Source organism: Bombus pascuorum, chromosome 5, assembly GCF_905332965.1.
Source record: "Bombus pascuorum chromosome 5, iyBomPasc1.1, whole genome shotgun sequence".
NCBI classification, from domain to species: domain Eukaryota; kingdom Metazoa; phylum Arthropoda; class Insecta; order Hymenoptera; family Apidae; genus Bombus; species Bombus pascuorum.
Window position 1 is genome coordinate 6,814,444 of NC_083492.1, and position 27,409 is coordinate 6,841,852.

Below are 27,409 nucleotides of genomic sequence, written 5' to 3' on the forward strand. Positions count from 1 at the left end.
TAATATTGGCTATAACGACACGACGAGTGAAGGAAAATCGTAGGACGAATAAACATTGTTGCGTAGCTGTTACGATATCAGTTAGAATCCTTTGAAACGTCATTTCTGTAATATGAAGCGAAAGATGTATCCGATTGGAAATTTTGCTGCGCCATTGTACGCAAAAAATAAAGATTTTTGTAAAATATAGAAACTCGATCTGCCTGTTAAAGGGAGAGCGAGATTGGGACGTAAAGGTTGCAGTGTCGCAAACAGAATTTAAATAGAAAGCGAGATCTTCTTTGGAATTGCGTTGTATCGATAATGATGTGGTGTAAATGCGTTACAGTCGGAGTGAGCGAATCAACACGATTGAGCAGAGCGCGGAACGCGTTTTCCAGAGAGTTCCAAAGGGATCAGGTACAGGGAGACCATTTTACCGATTACAATAAAAGCAATAACGAGAAGCATGAAAGCGGTTCGAGATCAACGGTAGACATCGCCGCTATTACCGGAAGCTGCGTAGCGACTGTAGTTTTACTCAGCACAATGGGTAGCCTTGGATTCATTATGTACAGGTAATTAACGCGTTACGAACCGAATCTTATTGCGTAGGAGACGAAACGACTTTCAGCATTGCATAGAAAAATTATTTCGTTACAGACGTAGGTACCTGAATCCACCACAAACGCTTAACAGCGACAAATGCAGTAACCCCGATAGTTCCGGTTATATCGATGATTCCACGATTCGCGTAAGTACGAATATTAAAAAGCATCTTGCAGCTTATCATGGCTGTACAATAGTGGGAGTGTTCATTTTGGAAGAATGTAAATCGAATGGATGAATTCGATGATGGAGTTCTTATTTGAAATTCGCAACATTGCGTTAAATATTGTATATTTATATTTATATCATGATCCTGATATGTTTCAATTTCATCTGTGCAAATTGCCAAAATCATCTTCCAAATAACGTCGGATGATTCCACAACAAGCGTGATAACTCGCCTAACTTTTATGTGGCAGGAGATCATAGTGGTGAAAAGATCATAGTAATGAATTACTTTGTTGTTATTAAAAGTATTGAAGGTATTTCTTAAAATTAAGAAAACGTGTTGCAAATACACGTATAAATAAGATTGCAATTTGCTTGACTACCGATTAAACGAATAATTCTGTTAAATATTATAAAACACGAATGACCAATATTTTTTAAATGTTGACCACTATGATACTCGGCTCGTCAAATGATCTTTAATGGAAATACGTGATCTATTAAAATAAACGTTCGTTTACAGGATAATTCCGAAGAAATGTACAGCTTGGATAATGATTCGTTTTTAAATTCGCTAGAAGCGATGACAATACAAAATTATTGGACGGACAGTGTGAAGCATACGAAACTATGACAAAAGAAGATAATTCAACCCGGAAAGAGGATCGAAACGTTCAGTATTTCTGATGGGGAGGCGCACGAACAAATATCGTTGTTGGAACAATAGCATGTACTTACTCGATGAGTGCCCGGAAGAAAGTGAATATTTGCCGTAGTATAATTGTATAGACACGCAGGAACGTTGTTTTCCTCCGAATGTTTGAACGCAATGGCTGGTTAGCGATTCCGATAAAAATATGAGCGAATAAAATATTTTAAGTCGAAGATTTTCAAAGACTTTTTAGGTAAAAAGAAAACTCCGTCGGTCTTACGATTTCTTAAAGAAAGCTTGACGATATATCAAAATTGCATGGTCTGCGCGCATTCCTGTATTCGCGTTATACATGGAACACGCGTGCGAATTTGTGAATATATCGCGTGCGATGTATAACGTGGTATATACGTGTATCACGCACATGCCTGAATTTTGATTTTGTCACTCGTTCCCTCTATTTTTCTACCATGATAACAATTGGCAATGATCGAGGTATTATTAAAGAAAGACAGCGATACCGTCACTTTCGTCGGACTGCAACGATCGAATAGTGCAATAAAATGTACTTCATTGATGAGATAATTATAACGAGATAAACTTTTTAGAGCGGTAAGTACAAATAAAACGATTAATGTTTAGCTAAATATTATTATATTAAAGGCGCGAAACGTAATTTAATAAAACTGAATTCCTACGAATCGTCGGAGAACTACTCGTATCATGATAAGAACTACTTCCGTACTACTTGTACTATCTTGGATTTCGATTTAATGTACTATCTTGGATTTAATTTAAGATCCAACTTCGACGTTTCTTACAGTCTTCGAACTTTTATTGAAAGATTAACGCGGTTCTAAATAGAATAACGGGATCTGAATACCTTCTCGCTTGCATACATGGTCAGCTTCGAATATTTTCAAGATGTAGAATCGGGCTAATAAAACATCGGACCAAATACATACCGTAGTTTATAGCTTTATGCCTTTATAACATATCCAGCAAGAGGAAGTAAAGAGATTTCATTCTCGTCTTTTCCACTTAACTTCTAGCTTGTACATATGTACATCTACATGTACTATACAATTAATTATGTTATTAAGTATGTCTATGTATAGATGTGCGAATTTATGATGGTTCCTCGGAGCCTTCGAAATACAGTTTACGTTCTAGTAGAAGTTAGCATTTGTTTGTTCGAATATATTTCTATACGAACCTTGAACCGTGAACAGTGAACGAAGAGAAGGATTTATTGTGATAGATCGTAGCGTTTAATAAATGTAAAATTATTATTAATTCGTTTTATGCTGATGATTGTGAATAAATCTACACGTATATTATTATTATTATTATTATTATTATTATTATTATTATTATTACTATTATGATAAATTAACTTTTTCTTCCTATTTTTGTTATAAAACAAATAAATTCCAAAATAAATAAATTCCATTATTAAAATATCGTTTGCGCTCTTTTTAGTTCATTTAGTCGTCATCAGATGGCGTTCGTATCCTGATTTCACGATTGATTATGCACGTACCGTCGTCACCACTGATTGTCCCGTTACAACTTTTTTGATCATATTCTATACGTTTTTGAACCGATAATGTATTAAAATACATTACATACTATTATACTGATATCAATAACATGATAATGAACTTAAATGTGTTAAGTGTACACTGAAGTGAGACGAAATAACATACAAGTATTCACGGTTATGTATCGTATGGAACGTGATATCAGTTGAGTTTTTTGATTCGCTTAGTTGAAGACAAATGATGTAAAAAATATTTTAAGGAAAAATTTGTAAAAATGCAGTGGCCATCCTTTACCCTTATATTAACGAAACTATTTCTGGCTTATATCGTTTATTCGATTTATAATTTGTCTCTGTTGTTCGTGGCACCGGCTTGCGAAGAAGGCAAACCATGCCTGACGTCGTATTTAAGTCAAAAACAGCAACTACAATTGCGAATTTACAGTTCCGTCGACAAATATCCTACCGAACAGCAGATCGATTTCGTATACGCTAGTGAAAATTTCAATTATACACACACAAATAGTTTGTGAGTAGATATTCTCTATTTATGCACTTGTGAGAAAATTAAAAACTGCAGAATACATGTAATATAAGTAAAGTAAAAGTAAATATATAAAATATCCAAAATATAACGCTCGTTATAATATTCTGTGAACAAAATAAATGCTTTGTTTACATTCCATTTCTTGAGATAAAAGTATGAATTTGCATAAATATCCTTTACCGTTTATTTGTAAACATTAAATTTTAAATGCATGCACCTCTCTTAATATGCAAATGTTATATTTTTCTTTCAGTCCATTAACTTTGAATGTTCCACGCAAGACACGAAATAATGGAACACTGTTTTTGCATATTATCGTTGCACCGATGCTTCCTTCTAGGAAGTATGCAAAAGGTATTACCAATATACAGAAGGTATGAAAGATAATATGAATTTTATTCTTATATATAAGTTTTTTATGTATATATTTAACAATTTAACTATTGTAGGATCCATATGTATCTTACATTCCTATTAAAATGACCCAGTATACCATTCCTGAAGCAGAAGCTTTCAATCTATTAGGTGAGAGAAATTCAAATCCCAAGAAGAAGCAAAATTTTGTAAATCCAGTGACACATATTAAGAGTCGCGTAATGTTTACAATAATGACTGATGATGTGAAGCTACCTGTGCATAATGTACCTGTGGAACTTGTGAATCACTTAAAGTATATTAGCATTATTTACATATACTTTAAGCATTGATTTATATAACATTAGTATTTCATAACATTATTTCAGAATCATACAAGGCAAAACATTTTTACCTATAATTAACTGTGACTTTTTACAAACCAGACATCGTGATTTGGCAAAAATCATGCCTCAGAATAATACAGTTAATATCACGTTGCAATATTCTCCAATTTCTATTGGGAAGTTAAGGTTGCTCTTGCATGTGGAAGCTACTATGCAAAATTTAAAAACTCTTGGATTTTCTGATAAAGATGTAGATGAAGTGAAAGGAATTTTTGCGGATACCAACATATATATTCTAGGAGGAACTTTTCTTATTGCAGCCATTCATGTATGTAAACTAAAGCATAACTATAACATAGTTTGAAATATAATTTAATACAACATTTTATATTTCTGTAGCTGCTATTTGACTTCCTTGCTTTTAAAAATGATGTGAGTTATTGGAGAAGGAAAGATAATCTTGTGGGCCTTAGTAAATGGACTGTTGTATGGCGAGGATTTAGTCAGACTGTTATTTTCCTTTACTTATTAGATGAAGGTTCATCTCTACTTGTCCTAATCCCTGTCGGAATTGGATCTATTATTGAGGTAATGGTAAACTGTATATATGTAGCTGTTAATATTTTACATACTCTTTTTCTTTTTTATGTTCTTTTTTCTCAATAGATGTGGAAATTAAAAAAAGTGTTGAGACTTAGGCTTAAAAACAATAATATCAACAATATAGCTGAAGTTAGAACAAGAGAATTCGATGCTGAAAGTATGCATTACTTAAGTTATTTATTGTATCCTCTTGTTATCGGCGGTGCAATCTATTCTTTACTTTATCAACCACACAAAAGGTATATAACTGTATGTACTCGAAATTTATGTATGTAAATATCTATGCGTATAATGTTTTGAATTTCAGTTGGTACTCGTGGAGCATAAACTCCTTAGTAAACGGTGTTTATGCATTCGGATTTTTGTTTATGCTTCCGCAACTTTTTGTAAACTACAAACTAAAATCCGTGGCACATCTACCATGGAGAACGTTCATGTATAAAGCATTCAATACATTTATAGATGACGTCTTCGCATTTATCATTTCAACACCAACCGCGCATAGAATAGCGTGTTTTAGAGATGACGCAGTTTTTCTCATTTACCTTTATCAACGATGGTGAGTCAGGAATTTTTATGTTTTATGTAATTGTACGTAGACTTTACTCTGATAAATGTCATCATTTATAGGTTGTATCCGGTAGACAAATCTCGTCCAGATATTGATGTTATTGGCGAGGAAACTGTTAATTCTGAAAATTCAAATAAAAAGAGCGACTAAGATAAATATTCAATTTTTAGTATCTCTTTAAATATCTGCATCTGAAATTACTATGACATTGAATGATGTTTCACTAATGTATACTGATATGAATGCCTAAATGGTGTGGCTTTCATAATATTTTAGAAGTAATCTCTTGTTATATAAGTACTTACATTGCTAAAAGACAGAACTGATATATAACGATCTTTCATTGTGATATATGAGAAAAAGATTATTAAAGCGTGAAAATATAATGAAAAATATTTCTTTTACTTTGTATGATTTTTATATGATTTTTACAACGAAATTTTATAAATGGTATCATGTGTATCCTTTGAAGACGTTTTAATTGATTTAAATATGTTACGAATTTTTTATAATTTTAATTGATTATATAATATAACAAGATTGTAAGCAATAGTATAATCACCAAACAAAGTCTAAAACGGTGCAGATAAGAATTTAAAAATTGATTTTTTTTTAAATTATCTATAGCCAGCTATTATCATATATTTTTAAATCAAAATTATAAGACATATATTTATATGATGTTTGATAGCATTAGGATTGGATTTGCTAAAAGATACTCTGTATTTTGATGTATACTGGTGTTATGTAATTATTTTTCAAGGTCGTTTTCAGAATGTGTCGTTCAAGCTATTCGCGGATAGCAATTTGCTGTTATTACATATACATATATATGTGTGTACATATATATGTATATATACATATATATACTTGTGTTCAGTTACATCTCATGTTTGCAATTGATTGAAATGTTATTTATATGGTCGCAAGATAAGATTGCGTACCTGCGCGGAAGATTTTTAAATTGAAAAATTTATAGAAGTTTAATAATGATTGTTAAAACGTACGTTTTTACACACGCAATCAGCATTTATCTATCAAGTACTGATAAGTAATTGATAATCAGTCAAGATTATAGAAAGCAGCAATATCGTGAAAAGAACAATACAGATAAACTTTTTATCAAATTTCATTGCTACTGCTTACTTTAAAGGCGGAAGTGTATAATAAACTAACTTTCTCACTAACAATCAGGGAACAAACCATTAAAAAACAACTAATTCACAATGATAAGTGTCCCATTTGTTTTTAAAATTTTACTTTCTATTCTTTTACCATTGTGGCTATATGTTTGGATTAGTAGAACAGTTAAGAAATATAATACATCATGTTTAAACTTGAAACAAGATATTCCAAGTAAGTATCTTTTATTAATTCACATAGATAAAATAGGTATGCACATACATTACTAAAAATTACTTTTAGGTACTTATTTCTTATTAAAATATTGGTGGGCAGAATATTGTATTAATAGGATAAAAAAGAAAGAAAGACATTCAGATTATGAAAAAAATCACCTAGAAAATTCAAAAATTAAAGATAAAAATGTAAGTATTTTTTCTTTTATTAAGTTAGGAAGTGTTATTAAATTTATCCAGTATGATTTTTATTTGTTTAGAGTGCCAACAGCATATTTTTTTATGGTGCAGATCAAAAAGGGAATTCTTTAGTAATTAAATTTACTCGTAGAGCATTCAAAATAGCAGAAATATCATTGCAACTTGTCACATCTGATGGTCATCTATATGTCTTGCCTGGTATGAAAATGTTCATGATGTATGATGAATTTCTTTTTTTCTTAGTAACTAAGAGTATAAAACAATTTAAAAATTCTTTTTGCAGAATATCCTGATACAACTTTAACAAGTAGTCTAACTCAGGAATGGATAGCAGGTGGTCTAAAAATTGAATTTTTAGATTTTCAACGACGTTGCAGGATAATTTACAATGGAATGCTTAGAAACTTAACTCAGGGTGATGAATGCAATGATGATAATGTTGAACACGTTCGCTTCAATTTTATGTAATAAACAGCGTAAATTAATTAATTAGGTCAGTTAAGTTTTGGGAACTATATTAATCATTTTTTTAATTAGATTTATTACGAATTCCTCCCAACCATTAAGATGGCCAGAAGATTGGAGTTCAAAATTACATGCAGAAGCATTAGCTTGTGAACCTTGGAAGAATCCTGACTGGATAAATAAAATGTATTCAATAATTATAAAAATGCTATTGTACATTATTGTTCTATTCACGTAAATAATCCACCTCTGATTTTTACAGAAAGTTACTTGAGTATACAGGTTTTGATCAATGGGGATCTATGATAGGTCAAATAACATATAAAGATGGATCTGTCTCTTCACTGTATTTGCGCGGACTTCATCAATATCGTTGGGGGAAGCATGAATCTTATGAATTTTATGAATCAGTTACTTTATTTGGAGTAATGTTATATGGCGCTATGTATTATCTTAATATGAGTAGTACAAGATATAGTTTTCCACAGTAAGTTGAATAACATACTATGATTAAAATTGCTATATTACACTGAAGTTCTTAATTTCAGAATACAGTTTGGTCAATATAGAACTAATAATGAAAGTATAGCAGAGATTAGCAAGATAGGACTCAAATTATCCGATTTTAAACAAAAAAAACTTAATAATAATTTGGAATATAAAACATGGTTCATAGGTAAATTGAAATTGATTGAAAATATTTCTTATAAAACTTGTAGATAATTGTTGTACATTTAATTTCAGCTGAAAATAAAAAGTACGATATTATCATAAAACCTAATAAGACAATAACTCTATATTATGGCCAGCCATGGAATTCGCTAAACAAAATTTTCACTGTGAAGTTAGAAATGAATGGAAAATCAGGTGTTGGATTAATGCAATTATGGTCTCTCTACAATGGATCATATAAAGCAAAAGTGCATCCACCTTTACAACTGTTAAAACAACCTAGTATTTCTGTGCAAAAAAACGATTATGTTGTATATTTTAATGATGGAAAATGCCAAAATGAAAATATTGTCGGTGGAAAAGGGTTTTCTCTTGCAATGTTAACTTCTGTTATAGATACAGATGTGAGTCGTGATACAGATTTTATTGTTTTAGTCTAAGCTCTTAAAATATTCTAACATGCAGCAACTTTTATAGTTTGTTGTACCAAAAGGATTTTGTGTGACTGTTTTTGCCCTTGAATTGCAATTACATAGACATAAAGAATTGCAAGAAATAATTAATGATATTGAGAATGTTAGTGTTGGGAAAAAAGATGGTGATCTTCAAAAATATTGTGACGAGTAAATTACCTTGCTTAATACTATTATAGAATATTGAATATTTTGTTACTAAATAAATAATATTTATTATTATTTTTTTTTTTTTTTTTAGAGCTATGCGTATCATCGAGTCGACTCCTATTATTGACGAAGTAAAAGATGCAATTTTAAAAGCAATAGAGAACTTAGAGTCAGAAAACAATGATGATAAACCATATAGGTATGCGATAAGATCTAGTGCTGTAGGTGAAGATAGCGAAGAAACTTCGGCTGCTGGCCAAAATTCAACTTATTTAAGTATCCAAGGTGAAGATAATATCATCAAGAGTGTAGCTAAGTGTTGGGCGAGTTTGTTTTCATATCAAAGTGTTAAATACAGGTAACATGATAATATATTTAGCTTTCATAATATTTTTAATACTTATGTATTAAATAACTTATATATTAGAAAACAACATGGGATGTTTGTAAAGACATCTATGGGCGTATGTGTACAAAAGATGGTAAATGCTAGTGCTGCAGGTGTTATGTTCACCAGACATCCGACTACTGGAGACCCGTCAAATATTCTTATTACAGCTAATTATGGATTAGGAGAGGTAAGATTAAAGTAACAATTATAATATAAATCATAAAAATAATATATAAGAAAACAACTAATGGACTTTCTATCTTCTTAGTCTGTTGTTTCAGCAACAGTTGAACCAGATACAATAATTGTTCATAAAAGTTGGGATAATGAATTGACTGTAACAAGTTCAGTAGCAGGGAATAAACATCAAAAGATGCTAGCAAGTGAAAATGGAGTTGTTACAATCGAACTCAATGACCAAGAAAACAAAACAATTTGTTTGTCAGAAAAAATTGCTCTGCGATTAGCTACTATAGGAATAGATTTAGAAATGTTATTTGGTAGTGCCAGAGATATAGAATGGGCAGTAGTCAATGAAAATATTTATTTACTTCAAGCTCGACCTATCACTACTTTATATACGTGGACAGATTTTGAATTAATGCACGAATTGGATTCAGGCGTCCCAAGCGATATTGACATACTTACATTTGCTAATGTAGGCGAAGTTTTTCCATATCCAATATCACCTTTATCAATTTCTATAACTAACAGACTACTTAATTTGTCAACGGCTATTGCACTTCAATCTTTAGATTGTATTTTCTTCCCTATCGTTACTATGAAATGCTGCATAAACTATTATAATGTAAGTAGTATTATGAATTTAATAGAAAAACATACATCTAAAAGATGTTCATTATTATCGCAGGCGTTTTTACGAAAACCTGGAGAAACTATAACACTTTTCAATAAAGTCACAGATATAGCTATTAGCGGAGCTGTTTTAGTCACACCAGAAATGTTAAAAGTTGCTTGTGATAGAAACGGCGTATGTAGTCGCCTAGATGGAATTTTGCTCCTATATGACATGGTAAAGGATACAATGAAAAATAGCACAAAAGAAAAAACTGCACAGAAGATTCGTCAAAATTTAAATTTAAATGCAGAAGATTTTCATACCGCTTATAGTTTATATAATGAAATTAATCAACATAAAGAGGAATATTTAATGGTGGGTATATTCAGATATTGGAAAATTTTCAATGGATTATGTAATTTCACAAAACTTTTAGGCAGGAGAATGTCATTTGCATACATCAAGAGTTAGTGTTATTTATCAAATTTTTGCAATGGGTTTACTAACACATGGCTACAAAGATCTTGTGCAAGAGCACTTTTCAGATATCGCAATTTTGTTAGGTTCTTGCAGCGATATTGTTAGTGGTGAAGTGGTAACAGGACTTAATAAAATAGTGCATTATATTAAGATGAATGAAAAAGGCGAAGAATTTAAAAAAATTGATCCTAATAAAGGTATCGATTGGTTAAAAATTAATTGCCCACAAGCTGCAAAGGAATTGAATAATCTTCTTAAAGAGCATGGATATAGATGCATTCAAGAGATGGATTTTATATCAGAACCATGGTCTCTTAGACCTCAAGATCTTATTAGTACACTTCAGGTAAGCTGAATCATTGGAATATCCGCCATTATTGGAATATGCAATATCATTGGAATATGTAACGAATATATTATAAAAAAGATTAATTATTTTGCTAGATCATGATGGCGGCTGTAAAACAGAAAAATTCAAGCAAATCGCTTAGTCCAGAGGAGACAGTGGCGCAATTGAAGACACCAAAGTCGAAACGTATTAAATGGATTTTGGAAAAACTTGTACCCCTATGTAGACAATCTGTCATTCGTCGAGAAATGACGAAATCAATATTTGTATATGTTATACATATATTTAGGCTAGCTTATAGAAGACTAGGAAAATTGATGGTTTTAGAAGGATATTTACCTAGCGAAGACTTAATATTCTTTTTAACGAACGAAGAAATAGGGAAATTATTGAGTCATCACGATACATCATTAGTACAAAAGTAATAAAATCATTAAATAAAATTTTATTTTTCCTTTGAATTATTATATTGATATACTTTTACAATTTTTTAGAGCTTCCCGTAGGAAAAGAATTTTTCCTCAGTTAAAAAATATGGAATATCCAGAAGTTAATACTGGAATGCCAATTCCTATGAAGGTAGATTGATATATTATTTTTTGTATGAATACTATTTATATATAAAAATTATAAAACTGTTTCTATATTGCAGAGTAATGTAGATATGGTAGTAGATGAAAAATCTGAAAAAATTAAAGGAATGTCGGTATGCGGAGGCTCTGTTCTTAACAGAGCATGTGTAATCACGGATTTATCAGAAGCACATACAATACAACAGGGTGATATTTTAATTACTCATGCTACTGATATTGCTTGGAGCCCATATTTCCCATTATTGAGCGGTATAGTTACAGAATTAGGAGGACTTATAAGTCATGGAGCTGTAGTAGCTAGAGAATACGGCCTTCCATGCATAGTTGGAGCTAAGAAAGCTACACAAATATTTCAAACAGGTAACATATTGTTGTTTCTAAAAAGGATTAAAAACAAACGCTAAAATATAAATAAATTTGTAGGAGACACTGTGCTATTAACCGCGGATACTGGTGTTTTGCAGTTGGTGAAGAAACATGATTAAAAAGGTTACAATTTTTATTTTCTCTTGTATCATATGTATTTATATAATTTAACAATTCAAGGTGAAATTTGCTTCATTTATTCACATTAATAGCGATGAATGTGCAAACTGCAATAAAGGAATCTATTGTAATAATATTTGAAAAGATGACAATAACAATTACAATAAATACTTACTTAGATTCTTAAGTTATTATTAAAGCTATACAGTAGTGACGCGATTAGGATCGGCAATCAATGTAGGAGTATTATTGGTTGCATCATTGGCAAGACACGATAGTTGCAAATGCATAGACGTTTTTACTTTTACGAACAACATGTCGATTCGCGCATAGTCGTCTTTGTGAACTGGTTTCGGTATTGCAATTAGTGCTTCTTCAAAGAAATCTCTACAGATCAAAAATTAAAATATTAGTATCTCCTTTATTTGTGTAACTAAAAAAAAGGAAACACCAAATAGACTATTACTTTGCTCTCGGTGTACTGTAAGACTGTAAGGCACTCCGCAGGAGTGTAATATCTGTACGTGCTTGCACAATTCCGGCCGGTCCGAATTGAGTAACACACGACATGAGTCTTGCAAGTTCTTCCGCTACTGTCTCAACTATGTGAGAGAGTACTCGATAAAGTAAAGCTGGTGCGACACGGCGCACCTATAAAAAAGAACAACTGGCAATCACAAAAATTGCATTAAACGATTAAAAATTGCTTACGAATATAAAACGATCGATACCTCTGCGTGAACTGCAATTAAATTTGCTAGGATTTCTTGCGCATACGGTCTCACATGAGTAGGTTCTGTTTCAAAATCCCATTCTAATCCACCCAGATACATACTTGGTTCAATTGTGCCAACTAATGGGTCACAACGGCGTTCCAAATATGCATCCAGTACAGCCGCGTCCAGTGTACTCAGTTGCGTCCAATCGGAACCCCATCCATCCGCATCTGACAAACTCGGATAACCCTGATCCTTCAATGCGTCTCGAATTCTTGGTAGGATGGTGTTCAGTGTATAACGAATATTACTTAATGAGATTAACAGGTATTGTTCCCACGTCTGATAAAAAATTCAGAAGTAATGCTAAAATATAGCACTGACTTCAAAAGATGCTACAAATTTTGTACTTTTTTCTAACGACAATTAATATATAGACTATCTTTCCTGAAATAAATGGTCTTCTCTATAAACATACCACGCTGCAAGTATGCTGTAAAACTTACTGGACCTTGATGCTTGTTATTCTTGCTCTTATAGCCAGAAGGAGAACCAACTAATTGAGATACAGACGATTCGTCAACATCTAGAGCTGCCTCGCAGCCACTGAATGCCAATCGCTGTAGGCAATATCGTGTGAACGTTGTAAACAATGCCTGGATAGAATGATAGTATAGAAGATGATTAGCAGGATTAGTAAATAAAGGTTCTTCTCGAGGGCCACAAGCAACTACTGTATCGCGCGCCCGCTTTGCGACTTCTATAACCATTTCTTCAAACAGATATGGCTATAAAGACAAAAATGAACAAATTTAACAAAACGATATATGTACATATAGTATTTTTATAAACAAGATCCAATTATTACCACTTTCGTAACGCCACCATCTTCATTTAAATATTCAATTTGCCATGTTTCTTTTTTGTATAATGTTGCTATGTTTCCTTTCGTTTGTTTAAATAGAGTATGAAAACATTCCAGTCTAATTTGAAAAATTTGAATTCATTATATGACAAAACTAAAAAACATTAACAAAATAGTAACAATATTTTGTACCTCAAGTTAAGTATAAATTTTCCGAAAATATCTAATGCCTCATTTGGTAAATCCAAATGAATCAATGAAGCGTACATTTGTCTAATCCTACGCAAGATATGTAAAAGCCATACAGCATCCAAATCATTGCCACATGTATCTTTCAAACCTTCCATCGCATGCTCCATGCTTGACAGTACTAGATTCTGTGTCAAAATAATTAATTTCTTGTAACAGAGTTGAATTTTTCTACGATGTTCACTTGATAAATAATTTATTGTACCTTGAAAGGTGTCTGTTTTTCTGCATCCACTGCAACATGTAACTGTCCTGTAAAGTAGCTCTGACCCAATCTCCATAAGTCTGGTAGTTGCTCGACAATTATATCACAAATTGTTTCAATACATGATATTTCTGGGGGAATATTAGTCCCATCATTTTTGTTCAATTTTGATTGTTTACTGTTTTGTATTGACTTTGCTTTGTTCCAATCCTCTCCATTTGAATTATCCACTTCCAAATGTTCTTGTATACAATTGGTAATACTTTTTTTCAAGTAATTCGAATGTGAAACTGGAAAAGGTAATTATTAGCTTTAGCAAACATATAATATACAATATTATAAACAAATACCTATAGCGTCCCAAGCTGGATCTCCTTCAGCTTCCAAATTAACAAGATTTCTAATTATTTTCTTATGTTCCTCCAGACTGAAGGGCATTTCTTCAAGTTTATTTCTTAAATGTGCTTTTAACATGACAATTCTGTTATCAATTTCATTCAATACTTTTTTAAAAACTTCGATTTCTGTATTTTTAAATAAATTTTTTACTCTCGTGTAATCGTTAATTACAAGATCATAATTGCCCCGTTTTATGTTCTTTTCTATATTAATTGGCATACAAAAAAGGAACTTATATCTCTGCATTACAGACAATGCATTTCTTGTTGCATCTGCTCTGTCCCTTCTTGCTAGTACATCGTCAAATAATTTATTAGCCTCTGACATGGACTGCTTAATAGCTTTCTCTAACTTTTCAGTGGGATCACTGCCATATGTTTTTATATCTGTTTCAAATTGTTCCTTTAATAATGTTATTGTATCTAATTGTTCCATTACAGATCCTACATTAGCCTACAAAAAAATAAACAAGATACTAAGTAAAGATATAAATATTAACTTGTCTCCTTAATTTAACAATCACCTTTAAAAATGATAGTTGACCCTCTTTTTGAGAATTCACTTTTCTTTTGAGAAAAGCCAATCCAGCCTTTAAATCTTCAAAAGTAGTAGCATGGTGATGTTGCAATAAGAACCAACCAGGGTGAAATTTTTCACTAGTAAGATCTCCACTACCTTCTCCAAATAGTTCCATTAATTCATCTTCAGGGAACTTCTTACTACAAAGTAATACATTAAAGAATTTCTGTTAACTCAAAGATGTTAGATAAACATACTCATTGCCTTCTACGCTTAAACCTAAAGGGTCTTCTTGTTGATAATTCGTTGGAGAAAGTGTTCTTCTCCCCCAGACAAAACTCTGCATAGGAGCTTCCTCCACCCATACTGCGGATTCTTTCATAGGACCTATCGTTTCATGATAACCACGGAATTGTACGGTTGATGTTCCTGGTCCTCCACTGCGTGTAGTTACTATAATATCACCCCGACCTTTACAAGGTCCTGATCTGGCAATGATCTTATTTGAAGATTTCCATTCTGCTGATAAGAAGCAATCACATCCGCATATTGTTAGGCCTAAATGCATTAAAATTTCCATTGATGAAAAAATTTCTTTACCATTAACAATATAAGTGAGTAACTTAAAAAGTGAAATTAACCTATGAGATCTTGAGCTTTGTTACCCAGAAATTCACCGCGAACAATCACGCGGGTACCTGGAGGTCCTTCCTTAGGAGATACTCCCGTTACCACTGGCGGTGGACCCATCTCGTTAATTTAATATTTTAATCCAAAATTCTACTATCTTCGAGTAAACAAATATTGATTACACATAATTCTAATTTTAATAATCAAACAGGTTTGAAATCCTGCCTTCAGTCCGATAGACAACGATTACCATTTTTTTATAAACTTCTCTCAAATCTTATCTTCTGTACTAATTCATGAAGAGACAAGTAAGTCAGAGGGAAGAAAAATCACTGTCAAAGCGAATGACGGCCGATAACCCAGTGACAAACGTGATTGTCGATGCGATAGAGTGGAAGGTAGACAAATTTTATAAAACACATCGAAACTGAATACATATTCACGATAAAGTCATTATACCCCAACGATATTGAAAATGATTTAAAACAACTTTGAATTAACTTTATCGATAAAAGATATTCATTTCCATGTAAATTACGGCCGTGCTACGCCTTTTGATTAGTTATCTATAGCTGTCGATAGGCATCTACATCATCGCTAGAGCTGTTATTTCACTATATATATCTATAGATTTTTATATTTAATTCTATTAGAATAGTATACGACTTTGGAATTTGTGTCTATATTTTAAATAAAATTAATAGAAAATTGTTACGTAAGCTCAAAAATATTATAAACAACTAATAATTTCTAGAGATCATAATTAAAATATAGTAATCGGAACGTAATGTAATAATGTACAATATTTGAGGAAACACGTTTATTTTTTATTAAAATTCGTATAGTCGTACATAATAATGTAGGTCTAAAATGTACATACATACATATATATATATAATAAATCATAATAAACAAAGGGTTTTGCGCATGCTTGTCCGAAAGGATAAAATATATATAGAAAGGTGTAAACGGCATCAATATCTGTATCGATAAACCGAGGTTGATTGAAAGTAGACAGGCATCGTTCAATGAAAATTCTTCTTTATTCGTAATCGATTGCTGCGCCATCTCCGGTATACGAGGAAGCAATGCTAGTTTTAGTTAGTGCGCATTAGTGTGCTGTCGATCACAGAGTATAAGTTGAGTTTACCTGCCAAACGTGTATCTATGATTGCTCAAGTTTGTATACTCGTGCCATTCTCGGTGTTGTATTTCGACAATTTTCCTGGAATATTCCGGCTAGACAGGGACACCAAGTATCCGCATAGTGTGTGCAAGTGCGCATTAAAAGAGTTATGGGAGACGCAGCGATGAACGTCGCAGCGTCCGGTGGCGGCGGTCAGCGTGTCGTTAAGGAAGGCTGGCTGCAAAAACGCGGTACTACAGAGCAGTTTCATAATATTTATGTTTACTTCTTTCCTTCATTTCGATCGGGCCGAGTCCAAATTGAAATAACCTCTCCTCATTTTCTCAAATCTTCTCCTCTTTTATCGTATCCCTCCTTTTAATAATTAAACGTCAAGATTAAAAGTAAGTTTTTCATGAGAATTTTAGAAAGCAGAATTACTATAATATTAAAGTATTAGACTGTTTGTTTGAACTTTATATATTATTTACATGTTTTAATATTATTTACATATTTTGTAAAAGATAAATAAAATGCTTGATATTTATAGAGGTGATAAATTAAAGATGATTTTTTATTTGTTTTGTGTAGGAGAACATATAAAGAATTGGAGGTCAAGGTATTTTGTTTTGCGGGACGATGGTACTTTAGTTGGGTTCAAAGCTAAGCCGGATCAACAAATGGCAGCTGCGGCACAGCCACTGAACAATTTTACTGTTCGTGGTTGTCAAATCATGTCTGTAGATAGACCTAAGCCTTATACTTTTGTCATAAGAGGTTTGCAATGGGCTGCTGTAATTGAGAGGACATTTCATGTAGAAACAGAACAAGAAAGAGAAGATTGGGTTGCAGCGATAAGGTTTTGAATTAGACAGAATAACATACTTTGCAAGCTTATAGATTTCTGAAAATATATAAATATTTCTGTCCTTTTTTTATTTTCTTTTATAGATATGTAGCTGCTAGGTTAGCAAGCGAGAAACAAAGTCAACAACAGCCTACGCAGATGCAACATTCATCCTCGTCTGAAGATGTTGATATGGAATCTTCGGGAGGTGGTAGGTCAGACTCGTGTGGATCTGTCGGAGTAGTGTCTTCGGATGTAGACGGTGGCAGTATAGATGAACTATCTGCAAAATTTAGTGTTCAAGGAACATCGAATAGTAAAAGTACAGGGAAAAAAAAAGTAGTATGTATATAAGTGGTGTTGTTCTCTACACATATCATTCTAAATCTAGATATTTTGCATTTAATAATACATATTCTGATCTTCCATTTCAGACTCTTGAAAATTTCGAATTTTTGAAAGTTCTGGGAAAGGGTACATTTGGGAAAGTAATTCTTTGCAGAGAAAAGGCAACTGGCCATTTGTATGCTATTAAAATATTACGAAAAGAAGTTATTATACGTAAAGACGAAGTCGCGCATACACTTACCGAAAATAGAGTACTGCGAACTACGAATCATCCGTTCCTAATTGTATGTAGTTTATATATTGTTATATCATCCTTGTGCATATAAAGCTAATTATTGTTTTTTTAATTTGCAGTCTCTAAAGTATAGCTTTCAAACAGCGGACAGGCTGTGCTTTGTAATGGAATATGTAAATGGCGGAGAGTTGTTCTTTCATTTAAGACGTTCTCGTGTGTTTGGCGAAGATCGTACTCGGTTTTATGGTGCTGAAATAATTTCAGCATTAGGTTACCTTCATTCGCAGGGTATCATTTATCGTGATCTCAAATTGGAGAATCTTCTCTTAGACAAGGATGGACATATTAAAATAGCTGACTTTGGATTATGTAAAGAAGATATAACGTACGGTAAATAGCTTGTGCATACTCAAATATGAATTTGTGGATTTGAAAACGGTAAAAAATACCGGTAACATTTCAAATACTCAGGGAGAACGACGAAAACATTCTGTGGAACTCCTGAATATCTTGCACCAGAAGTGTTAGAAGATAATGATTACGGACGAGCTGTAGATTGGTGGGGAGTCGGTGTTGTTATGTATGAAATGATTTGTGGTCGATTACCTTTTTATAATAAGGACCATGAGAAGCTTTTCACGCTTATTGTAATGGAAGAAGTAAGATTTCCTAGAACGATTAGTAATGAAGCAAAAGACATGCTTGGTGGTAAGTAGGTAGTAAATTGAATTGGAAACTCTAAATCTCGGGCGAAAATTCATCTTGTGAAATTGATGGATTTTGTTAAGCTTTTAATTTTTTTCAGGATTACTTATAAAAGATCCGAGTAAAAGATTAGGTGGTGGACCTAACGATGCGAAGGAAATTATGGATCATGCATTTTTTTCGTCAATTGATTGGTCGGATCTTGTACAGAAAAAAATTCCTCCTCCTTTTAAACCTCAAGTAACGTCTGACACGGACACCCGATATTTTGATAGTGAATTTACGGGTGAAAGCGTCGAACTTACGCCGCCTGATCAAGGATTTTTAGGTAGTGGAGGTGGTTTGAATTCGATAGCCGAAGAACAAGAGCATTTCCCCCAATTTTCCTATCAGGAAAGTCACTCAGCAGCAACATCTTCCATTGTTTCCATTAATCACTGACAGTATCAAGCTTTTCCTTTGTTTACATATTGAGATGTATGGCTACATGCATGAGAAAGTCAGACATTCGATTACGACGAATATTTGCAGTTTGTCTACCAATTTGGAAGAATTTTTTTAACGCAGATAAATCGAAATATCAGTTATTTTCGCTAATTTATGATGCTTTTTTATGCATCTTTATAAGGTTTTAACACATATCTCCAATGGCAGATTCGTGTGTATGCGTGTAAGTATATACGCATACATGCACATACTCATTGAAATTGTACATGAAAAAAGTTATGTACTATAGGATCCAATTAAATTAATATTTATACCTGCTGAGTAGGTTCGCGGTGATATAACGGGGATTGAATGTTTTGTTAAACCGGAGGCAGAATAAGAAAGATAAGAAGCTTATCCCGTAAACTGTGTTACATTATAAAGAGTGGCATGTTTCTTCTATATGGAAGAACGATATTTGATAATCGTAGCTACAGTTTCTTTTTTTAATGAAGATGGTGTTCAATATTTTCTGGCTTTATTGTCAATTCTATCGCAATAATTTATAGAAGAGCAGTTCCTGGTTATTTTTTTAAATTCATTAGTCAAATATTATAGCAGAAGCCAAAATAGCAAATTACACTTGGCAAAGAGCCAGTCAACGGGCAAATGGATTTTCCATTTTAAAAGTAGCAGCATAGAAACATTAATAGCTTTAATTGAATTAGTATATAAATCTGAAATCAATTTCTAACATCAAAAGAAAGCGTTTCTTTGTTATACTACTACTACTACTGAATTTGGAAGTGTTCTTTTTTTCTTAGTACGAATCACACTATTCATCATGTATCATTGACAAATATTGATTTACTGTAAGAATCAGATGGAAATATGAAATGCTATCCTAATATTATATTATTAATATTATATGCTACAATGATTATATATATACATATATTTATATTTTAACAATTAAAGGATTATATTGTATGTACGCATTATTAATAATTTCCATCTCATTTGTAATTAGCAAATTTTTGTAGTTTATCTGTTTTTACGCAAGAAGGAATGGGAGAAATTTTTTACAATAGAATTAAAAATCAATTGTTTGAAGTTGGTAGATACGCAGTTTTGCTATTTACCACAAAAGAGCATGATACATTGTCGAAAAAGATAAACGATAAAAGTTATGTCTGTATATCGTTTTAATTACTTTGTCCTAAATTATATCTTATGTTCTATGTTTTATATTTTATTTGCAAGAAGATCCACATTGTACGATGGTAAGACGTTATCCTTTATGAGCCAAACATGATCCAAAACTGCTCCTTCTTTGTCATCGGATACCTATTACCGATATATCGTTAAATGAATAGTAACAAACATTCGTTTCCCATTTGTTTTTCCCATAGTATATAATACCTGTTCGATATAAAGATGAGTCTGATTATATGCTTTCATCCTGGTATATCCATAATCGGAACTACGGTACGCAGACCATTCTGGTTTATGCGGAATGAACTTTTCGCGACCTTCTTTGCATCCTGCTGATCCAGTTACTATATGCACAGGTGCCTTGTAGTTTTTGTACGGATTTTCATAACTACCATTTTGTACCTAGAAATTATTTCACTTTACTTATTTTGAACAAATTTAAGACGATATTTTCATGATAATAGATTACCTTAAAATTGTATATGGGCCACAAACGTTCGTAACTATGTTCATGAGCCCATAATAATAAATCTACTTTGTACTTAAAGAAAAGATCCTCGAGACCAAACCAATTTACAATTGGCAATCCAACTCTTATTAAACTTTGATGATTGGTGCAGTCATCGGCATTAGCATTGCTGCAATACATTGGTCTGTGACCAAATACAACTATCCATGGTCTTTGTGCCCTATAAAATATTGTTATTAATTTCTGTTGTATTCTGATAGAAAAACATACAAACTTACCTATTCTTTGGCATGTTTGCTTCTGTTAAATCTTTTTCTAACCAGTTATACTGTTTAACAAGTTGCTTTATACCATAATTCATAAAGTAATAAGCTTCTGTTTCTATTGCTATAAAATGAACTGGTCCTACATTAAAGCTATACCATAAACCTTCAGAATCGCCAGGCATTGTAAAACGTGCCCTAATAGCATATTTATTTATTTTAACAACAAAATTATAAATGAATAAATTGATAATCTTAAGCATAAAATATATCCTGACCTGTAATTACTGAAGTTATATTTCTCTTCATGATTACCAGGTACTGTCATATATGGTAAATATGCAGCCACTTCTTGTATTTGTTTCATAAATTCATCTCCAACACGTGCATTATCCGTATTCATGTCATATGCAAAATCTCCAATATGAATTGCTGCATCATATAGTCCACGTTGTGCTTCTTCTTGCAATCTAGGTAAACTTTGAGCATTTTCATTACCCATATCGCCAAAGATAACGATGTGAGGTGACCATTTTGCTGATACCTCGGGAGCAGTTTTTAGATAAAATATATTGGACCATCCATATTTGCTACCACAGTGATAAACTATTTGAAAAATTTATATACATATGTATATAGCTGCTTTAAGATCCAATAAATAAGCAGAAAGTTAGTTTACTTACGGTAATTAGAATTAGGTTCTAAATTTTTTAACCATACTCTATGAATATATTGTTTTTGTTTTTCATTTCCACCATCAATAAATAAAGTAGAAGTTCCTTGAGCTGTAAGGATTAATCCTCCTATTCCATATTCAACGATTGATTCATCAGTATCGTTTCTTGTGGTCCATGTTACAACAATGTCATGAATAGTATCTAGAAATTATAAGATGTATTTCTTCAATATTTGTTAATAATTAATTACAGAAGTCCTTTAAGGAAGAAGTATAGTAAGAATATAAGTAATTTTGAATACGTTTTACCTCCATAGGATAAATGTACAGCTTCAGGTTGGTAGTAAATAACATTGCCTATTGTGACAGAAAACAAAGATAAAACAACCAATCCAATTGTCAAACCCATCTCTCATTAATTCACCAAGGACTGAAGCCACGTTGCTGTATATCACTCACGATGATATTCGATCACTTTATTTTTTCACTTATGAATATGTGAAAATGCTGACATTTGTGGAAACTTTAAAATTCAGACAATAACGTCTTGAACTGTGTTCAATCGAATACAAAGAAATACTGCATTTATAGGCCGTGTAACAAACATTCAATTAGACTTCAATCGCCTAAGACCGTGTATCAGCAATGAGTCAGGCATTATCAACGAAACTCCTATCAGCTGTTTAGCTCCTATCAGCTGTTTAGTTTCTATCAGTACTCTAAATTATGGAATATTAAACATACTCCTAATTGCAAGGTTTTATTGAATTCCAGCATTATTTCAGTCAAAAACAAGATTCAAATTAACACTCTGGCAAATTACCTGAAATGTTCGAGATCAGAATTCACGTGATAGCGCCATCTCGACTATAAGTATGACTCTAATGTATTATTATCCATATTGCACAATGCACTTACGTCGAGGTATTCAAAAGATATGATAATTAATAGTAGCTTATATTCAACTACAAATTACCATTCATTAAATTCAAATGTCACATCTGAAGAATTACTATAATCATTCAAATGCAATTGAAAGGAAAAATTTGGAGATCACAATCAATATTTTTCATTTCTTCCGCAATATTGATAAGAGATATGTATTCTTAAATTAATTGAGTTAATGTTAGCCGTACACGATAGAAGCTGGCAGAAAGTAATGCCAGAAGTAGAGAGTGTAATTATGAAGTTAGCATCCCTTATATTGATCACGCGCTCTGTCAGTTCGTCTTCTCTTTTCTTCCCAAAGAGCTCTCCTATTCTATTGCTCTTGCGCGGGTACGTTTTTACACGTCCAGTATACAAGAACGGCCGTGTATAAATGAACTCATCGAACATTATCTGAAACGTAAGTTTTAACCTAAATTACATTTGTGATATCTCTCTTACATATTACTTATCACTTTTTACTATCTAGGTACAAACTCGTATCAACAACTGCCTTTTTTAACAGAATTTCTCCCATCTTCAACATTAATAGCTCCTTACCTTTTATCAATTTTTTAGAATGTACTATTGAATCACAAGACTCAATATATATACATAATTAAATAATCTCCCATTTATATAGTCCTATAAACAATATAAAAAATGTGTAAAAAATATACGTGTTTTGTTAGTATTTGAACACACATTTTCAAGAGTCGAATTGGTGGGGGCAATCAATCCATGCATTATACTGCATGGTATGTAATACTGAATTTGATACAATAAAATGTACTTACGTTGCTGACACGGAGGTGCAATTTGAAAAAAACGGGAAGAATCTTTTATGAAAATTGATTGAGTAAAAGGTAAAATCAACGAATAGGTAGGGTAAGTCGAAGATGGAGGGGTTGCCGCCACGAGAATGACGACGGCGCCGTGGCGGCCGCTACTGCCGCCGCTTCGCGGCGAGGGATGGAGATCAGCAGACGACAAGCGATGTCAGGGCTGCTGCCGCCGTCGGTTAACACGCACAGGTTCACACCCATCCTCGACAATACACTTTAGAGCTCCGGTGTCGCGGGAAACTGATAGGACGGTCTTCTTCAGGAGTCAGTTCCACAGTGTAGTGAATCGATGCGAATGGCTCGTGACTCAGAAACTTTAGAAATAATCGAATAGAACGAAAAGTGATGTGCTTCTGGAACTGAATAGGGTGGCCGAATTTGTTTCTAATTCGCGAGATCGTACAGTCGAACCTAAAGGACAAGAAGATACGTTAATCATTACAGCACGATAAAGATTTGCGAACGTTCATCGGGAATACAGGTTAATCGTTTTACGGTGAAATCCTCTTTTGATCCTGCGTGATCGAGATGTCGCAAGTATCCTCCACCGAGGGAGGCATAGAATGAAGATGATGTAGACAACAAACGAGAGGCGAGAGGCAGAATCACGTAGAAACGACGGCCTGTAAAGCAACAGTGCTCTCTTGTGTAATGAAATTCCATCATAGGAAGTGCATTTGATTGGGACCTACCGTCGACGAAAGTGAGGAGAAGTTAGCATGAGGATAGCCCGTGTTAGTCCGGTCTCGACGAATCGAGGCTCCTTCGCGGTTCCCGAATACCACCCGAATAGACCCATGCAGTTAAGGATGCGAGCAGTCAGGATGACCGAAGCAAGCGAGGAGTCGTGTTCAGTGAAAGCTCTAATCGATAAGCTAGGACTCGAGGGATTCTGAATTTGTTGATCGTTCGAGAAGCGAGTCTTCGTTGCAAGGATGTAGGGGGGCCCATACTCGGGGCCCCAGTGAGGGTTTCCTCCAAGGACTCTTCCGAATCGCTCATATTAACCAAAACTAAAAGGAACGTTAAAAGAAGCTTCATTACGAATCCCTCGTACTCGTATTAAAATATATAAAGAGAAATATATAAAAAAGAACGATATTATTCCTCCTGTGATTTTTCGAGTTTGCAGCAGACCCTGCCAAAAGTATATTACCAACGTACTTAATCAAGAGGAACGATCGGATAACGCTACGTGTTCGTTAGCAACGTTTTTTAAAGAAATATCCGCCGCTAGTTCTCTTGTCGTTTTAGTCATTTAATCGGTGTACGTAAATATAACAACCTTAGATAATTGTTAGTGAAGTTGAAAGTTCCCGGGGCGGCTCGACAATTCCATCGGTTCGAATCAGCCGAGCGAAAACTGTGTCAAACCCGTCGTCGAAAAATTTTGGCTCCAGTCTTAAAACCTGAAAAACAGAGAAAAATAGAGAAGCAAAAAAAAAAAAAAGAAGGAAATAGAATCGAAAGAGAGGAAGAAGAAGATAGAATGCGTTTACGTGTAGGAAAACGTGGATGTTGTTAGTAGTATATGTAGATGGTGATATACCGATGGATATATAAAATGAGATGCGAAGATGCAAGAGGAAACGAAAAGAATGGGACGCGGTAACGACGTTAATATCGGCGAATCGTTTTTTCGGTGATGATAGGGCGGCTGCGCCTATCATCGACTTTAATCAAGCATGTCGCGTCAAGATTCGCCTGAAGCATCGTTCTCTCCTGGTAATGGAGTAGACCAGTGTCTATCGTTGAAGCCAGGAGAAATGATCGATCTAGGGGGATATATTATCATATTGATCAAAGAGAATAACAAGATCAAACTGTACGGTGAGCATCGATGAGCAGCGTCATTAACAAACTTCTGCTGTTTATTTATCGTCGTAAAGTTAAAAAACATTTTCTTTTTCTTTTATTTTCCTTTTCTTTTTTTTCTCTCTCTCTTCCTTTTTTAATTAGCACCAGCTACATGCAGTTTAATGAGCGTCAGCAAAGCTGCTTGTCAAGCACGTAGGCGTGAACTGTGAAACCCTTTCTCTCTTTTGTTTCTCGTGTCTTTTCCTCGAGGATGCTATCATGTGTAATCATTGACATACAAACGAATTGGCTAGTCCGTTCGTCCTGTATAGTCTGTATCTACTGTCTGTCCGTATATCATCTTTTTCTACTTAGACTCGTTCTTTTATATCAGACTCTCTCTCTCTCTCTCTCTCTCTCTCTCTCTCTCTCTCTCTCACTCTACTCGGATTCAAATACTGATACATTATAGTTGTAGTATATATATATGCATTGTAACACTTTATACATATATTCAATTTGTAAATATTTGATGATTAGATTATTCTGATTATTATTTCTTCGAATACTTACTTATATTTTTTTAGTAATGGGAATTGTTCCAAATGTATTGCAGGTTCTCCGGCCAACAACAGGGACACATTGGAAGCGGTCGACGAAATTTTAGAAGTTAACGGTAGCAGGCTGGAAAATTCCAGTCAATCAGAAATTATTCAATACATATGTCAGGTATTTAACGTTTATTTATAGGATTGTTCGGATAATTTGTAGTAAAATGTAGGAAATACTCGATAATACTGTATCTCTCCAGAGTTAGAATATCATTAAACAATATGCGTATGCACTGTTACTTTTGATACCTCTTTTCTATTTTCTGAGTTAATTTTTTAGGCTTCTGGAGAGTACTTAATTTTCTATTATGAGAAAATAATATTTTGTAGAATCAGAAAATAAGTAAAATGAAATAAATTATTGATACATGAATGCTGAAGATTTATAACCTATTTTTTATCGAAATATGTATAATCTCTGTTTCTTACTGGGAAACAACGTTCTTTCTATTAATCAGATCTAGATTTTTCTCTTTAATCGAGACATTAGATCGATTCGACGTTTCATTGGAAGTAGTATTTGTCAAGCAATATTTCGCAAAACTAAAAAATAAAAAGTTTTCTTGAAATTTTTTAAATATCCCTATGAATACTATATCTTATGTATTAATATATGTACTGTTTACTATTTACCTTATTATAAACTGCATGTAAATTATATATAATACTGTATAGCTTTTACTACAAATATTAAAAATTATGTACTTATCATAAGTTTTATAATTTTTCAAGTATGTTTCGATAGTTAAGGATACGTAAAGCAAATATCAATTTGCTTATCGATTAATCGATCTATTTATTTCCCTAGTGCGTCAGCTCACGAACGATATGTCTGCGAGTGCGGAAGAAAAGGGGAAAGGACAAGGGTGAGTACGTTTTAAGAATATTTATTGTAATTTTAATTTGTGGGGATTTTAATAGGTAACGAAATTTATAAATAAAATACGAGGAGGTTAAATGATTTTATCGTGTAATGATTAGATGGCAGATTTTTATACGTTTATAGGTTAAAGATGTAAAAATATACAGAACCCGTATAATATGTAAAGATACATAAAATATCCAAAGTAAATTACTCATTACGGTATTTAGTAAAACAAATATCTGTTTTGATTTGATTTCTCTAATCATGTTCAGAAAAATATTTGAATTTGAATATTTTGAACAACAGTGCCGTACCATACAATCTATGGGGTAAAGGTTGCAGAATGTCGATCGACTATTTAGTACATGACGTCGATTTTCGATATTGCGATTATCGCAATTGTTTCGAAAGTTCGTTAGTTTTCTCGTGTCTGAAAGATGAAACGGTTCGCATCAAAGTGAGTTCTGTTCTTTTTGGAAAAATATATATCTTGTGAACATTTATCTACGGTAAGAATTATTGTATCTGCTTATTTTATTGCTGTTATTAGATCAACGTAAACTCCAGTACTTTTACAAAATAGAAATATCCATCATTATCAACGAAAGATATAGTAACCCCCTCCTCGCAAATCGTTTGAAAGAAAAATTACTTATTATACATTTTAATAAATGGATTAAC

General features: G+C 32.9%; 7 protein-coding genes across 17 annotated transcripts in view; 5 read left to right on the forward strand and 2 right to left on the reverse strand.

Moving 5' to 3' along the window:
• Positions 1-2,751, forward strand: part of LOC132907430 (uncharacterized) — a 44,477-nt gene extending 41,726 nt beyond the window's left edge. For all 5 annotated transcript variants that reach the window (XM_060960533.1, XM_060960532.1, XM_060960534.1 and 2 more), the window contains exons 4-6: positions 329-557; positions 643-733; positions 1,280-2,751. In XM_060960533.1, the coding sequence (XP_060816516.1) occupies positions 329-557; positions 643-733; positions 1,280-1,390 (431 nt within the window). In that variant the 3' untranslated portion in view covers positions 1,391-2,751. The remainder of the gene's footprint in view (positions 1-328; positions 558-642; positions 734-1,279) is intronic.
• A 121-nt stretch (positions 2,752-2,872) lies between these two features.
• On the forward strand, positions 2,873-5,777 carry LOC132907425 (lipid scramblase CLPTM1L). The gene is made up of 8 exons (XM_060960524.1): positions 2,873-3,480; positions 3,752-3,872; positions 3,948-4,168; positions 4,242-4,527; positions 4,599-4,787; positions 4,866-5,041; positions 5,110-5,361; positions 5,433-5,777. Exons 1-8 carry the CDS (start codon positions 3,227-3,229, stop codon positions 5,521-5,523), a joined length of 1,590 nt encoding a protein of 529 aa, XP_060816507.1. The 5' UTR covers positions 2,873-3,226; the 3' UTR covers positions 5,524-5,777.
• On the reverse strand, positions 4,893-16,034 carry LOC132907421 (exocyst complex component 2). 3 transcript variants are annotated; one of them, XM_060960517.1, is made up of 12 exons: positions 15,385-16,034; positions 15,001-15,301; positions 14,748-14,943; positions 14,176-14,677; positions 13,826-14,115; positions 13,564-13,748; positions 13,375-13,489; positions 13,013-13,294; positions 12,522-12,848; positions 12,257-12,441; positions 11,966-12,177; positions 4,893-5,494 (listed from the first exon to the last, which is right to left on the reverse strand). In XM_060960517.1, exons 1-11 carry the CDS (start codon positions 15,491-15,493, stop codon positions 11,991-11,993), a joined length of 2,679 nt encoding a protein of 892 aa, XP_060816500.1. In that variant the 5' UTR covers positions 15,494-16,034; the 3' UTR covers positions 4,893-5,494; positions 11,966-11,990. The 3 variants fall into 3 exon arrangements, with proteins under 3 accessions (XP_060816500.1, XP_060816501.1, XP_060816499.1); XM_060960518.1 differs by lacking the exon at positions 4,893-5,494 and adding an exon at positions 11,786-11,912; XM_060960516.1 differs by lacking the exon at positions 4,893-5,494 and adding an exon at positions 11,786-11,897 and having other exon boundaries at positions 15,385-16,033.
• LOC132907414 (uncharacterized phosphotransferase YvkC-like) lies at positions 5,915-11,926 on the forward strand. Its single transcript, XM_060960498.1, has 18 exons — positions 5,915-6,729; positions 6,799-6,920; positions 6,992-7,130; positions 7,216-7,396; positions 7,470-7,583; positions 7,660-7,884; positions 7,946-8,073; positions 8,142-8,473; positions 8,547-8,692; positions 8,784-9,050; positions 9,120-9,270; positions 9,352-9,891; positions 9,955-10,257; positions 10,319-10,708; positions 10,807-11,132; positions 11,206-11,290; positions 11,364-11,664; positions 11,728-11,926. Exons 1-18 carry the CDS (start codon positions 6,600-6,602, stop codon positions 11,787-11,789), a joined length of 3,942 nt encoding a protein of 1,313 aa, XP_060816481.1. The 5' UTR covers positions 5,915-6,599; the 3' UTR covers positions 11,790-11,926.
• A 368-nt stretch (positions 16,035-16,402) lies between the features above and the next one.
• On the forward strand, positions 16,403-20,258 carry LOC132907424 (RAC serine/threonine-protein kinase). Its single transcript, XM_060960523.1, has 7 exons — positions 16,403-16,750; positions 17,091-17,358; positions 17,451-17,688; positions 17,781-17,978; positions 18,049-18,319; positions 18,401-18,637; positions 18,735-20,258. Exons 1-7 carry the CDS (start codon positions 16,669-16,671, stop codon positions 19,073-19,075), a joined length of 1,635 nt encoding a protein of 544 aa, XP_060816506.1. The 5' UTR covers positions 16,403-16,668; the 3' UTR covers positions 19,076-20,258.
• On the reverse strand, positions 20,165-22,681 carry LOC132907429 (acid phosphatase type 7). The gene is made up of 8 exons (XM_060960531.1): positions 22,602-22,681; positions 21,993-22,506; positions 21,691-21,885; positions 21,286-21,613; positions 21,023-21,205; positions 20,745-20,964; positions 20,483-20,677; positions 20,165-20,407 (listed from the first exon to the last, which is right to left on the reverse strand). Exons 2-8 carry the CDS (start codon positions 22,090-22,092, stop codon positions 20,306-20,308), a joined length of 1,323 nt encoding a protein of 440 aa, XP_060816514.1. The 5' UTR covers positions 22,093-22,506; positions 22,602-22,681; the 3' UTR covers positions 20,165-20,305.
• Positions 22,682-23,630: 949 nt separating this feature from the next.
• LOC132907417 (protein PALS1) overlaps positions 23,631-27,409 on the forward strand; it is a 130,069-nt gene continuing 126,290 nt past the window's right edge. For 3 of the 5 annotated variants that reach the window (XM_060960502.1, XM_060960503.1, XM_060960504.1), the window contains exons 1-3: positions 23,631-25,285; positions 25,869-25,981; positions 26,672-26,729. In XM_060960502.1, coding sequence (XP_060816485.1) covers positions 25,141-25,285; positions 25,869-25,981; positions 26,672-26,729 — 316 coding nt within the window. In that variant the 5' untranslated portion in view covers positions 23,631-25,140. The remainder of the gene's footprint in view (positions 25,286-25,868; positions 25,982-26,671; positions 26,730-27,409) is intronic. The other 2 variants (XM_060960507.1, XM_060960505.1) reach the window with 1 other exon arrangement.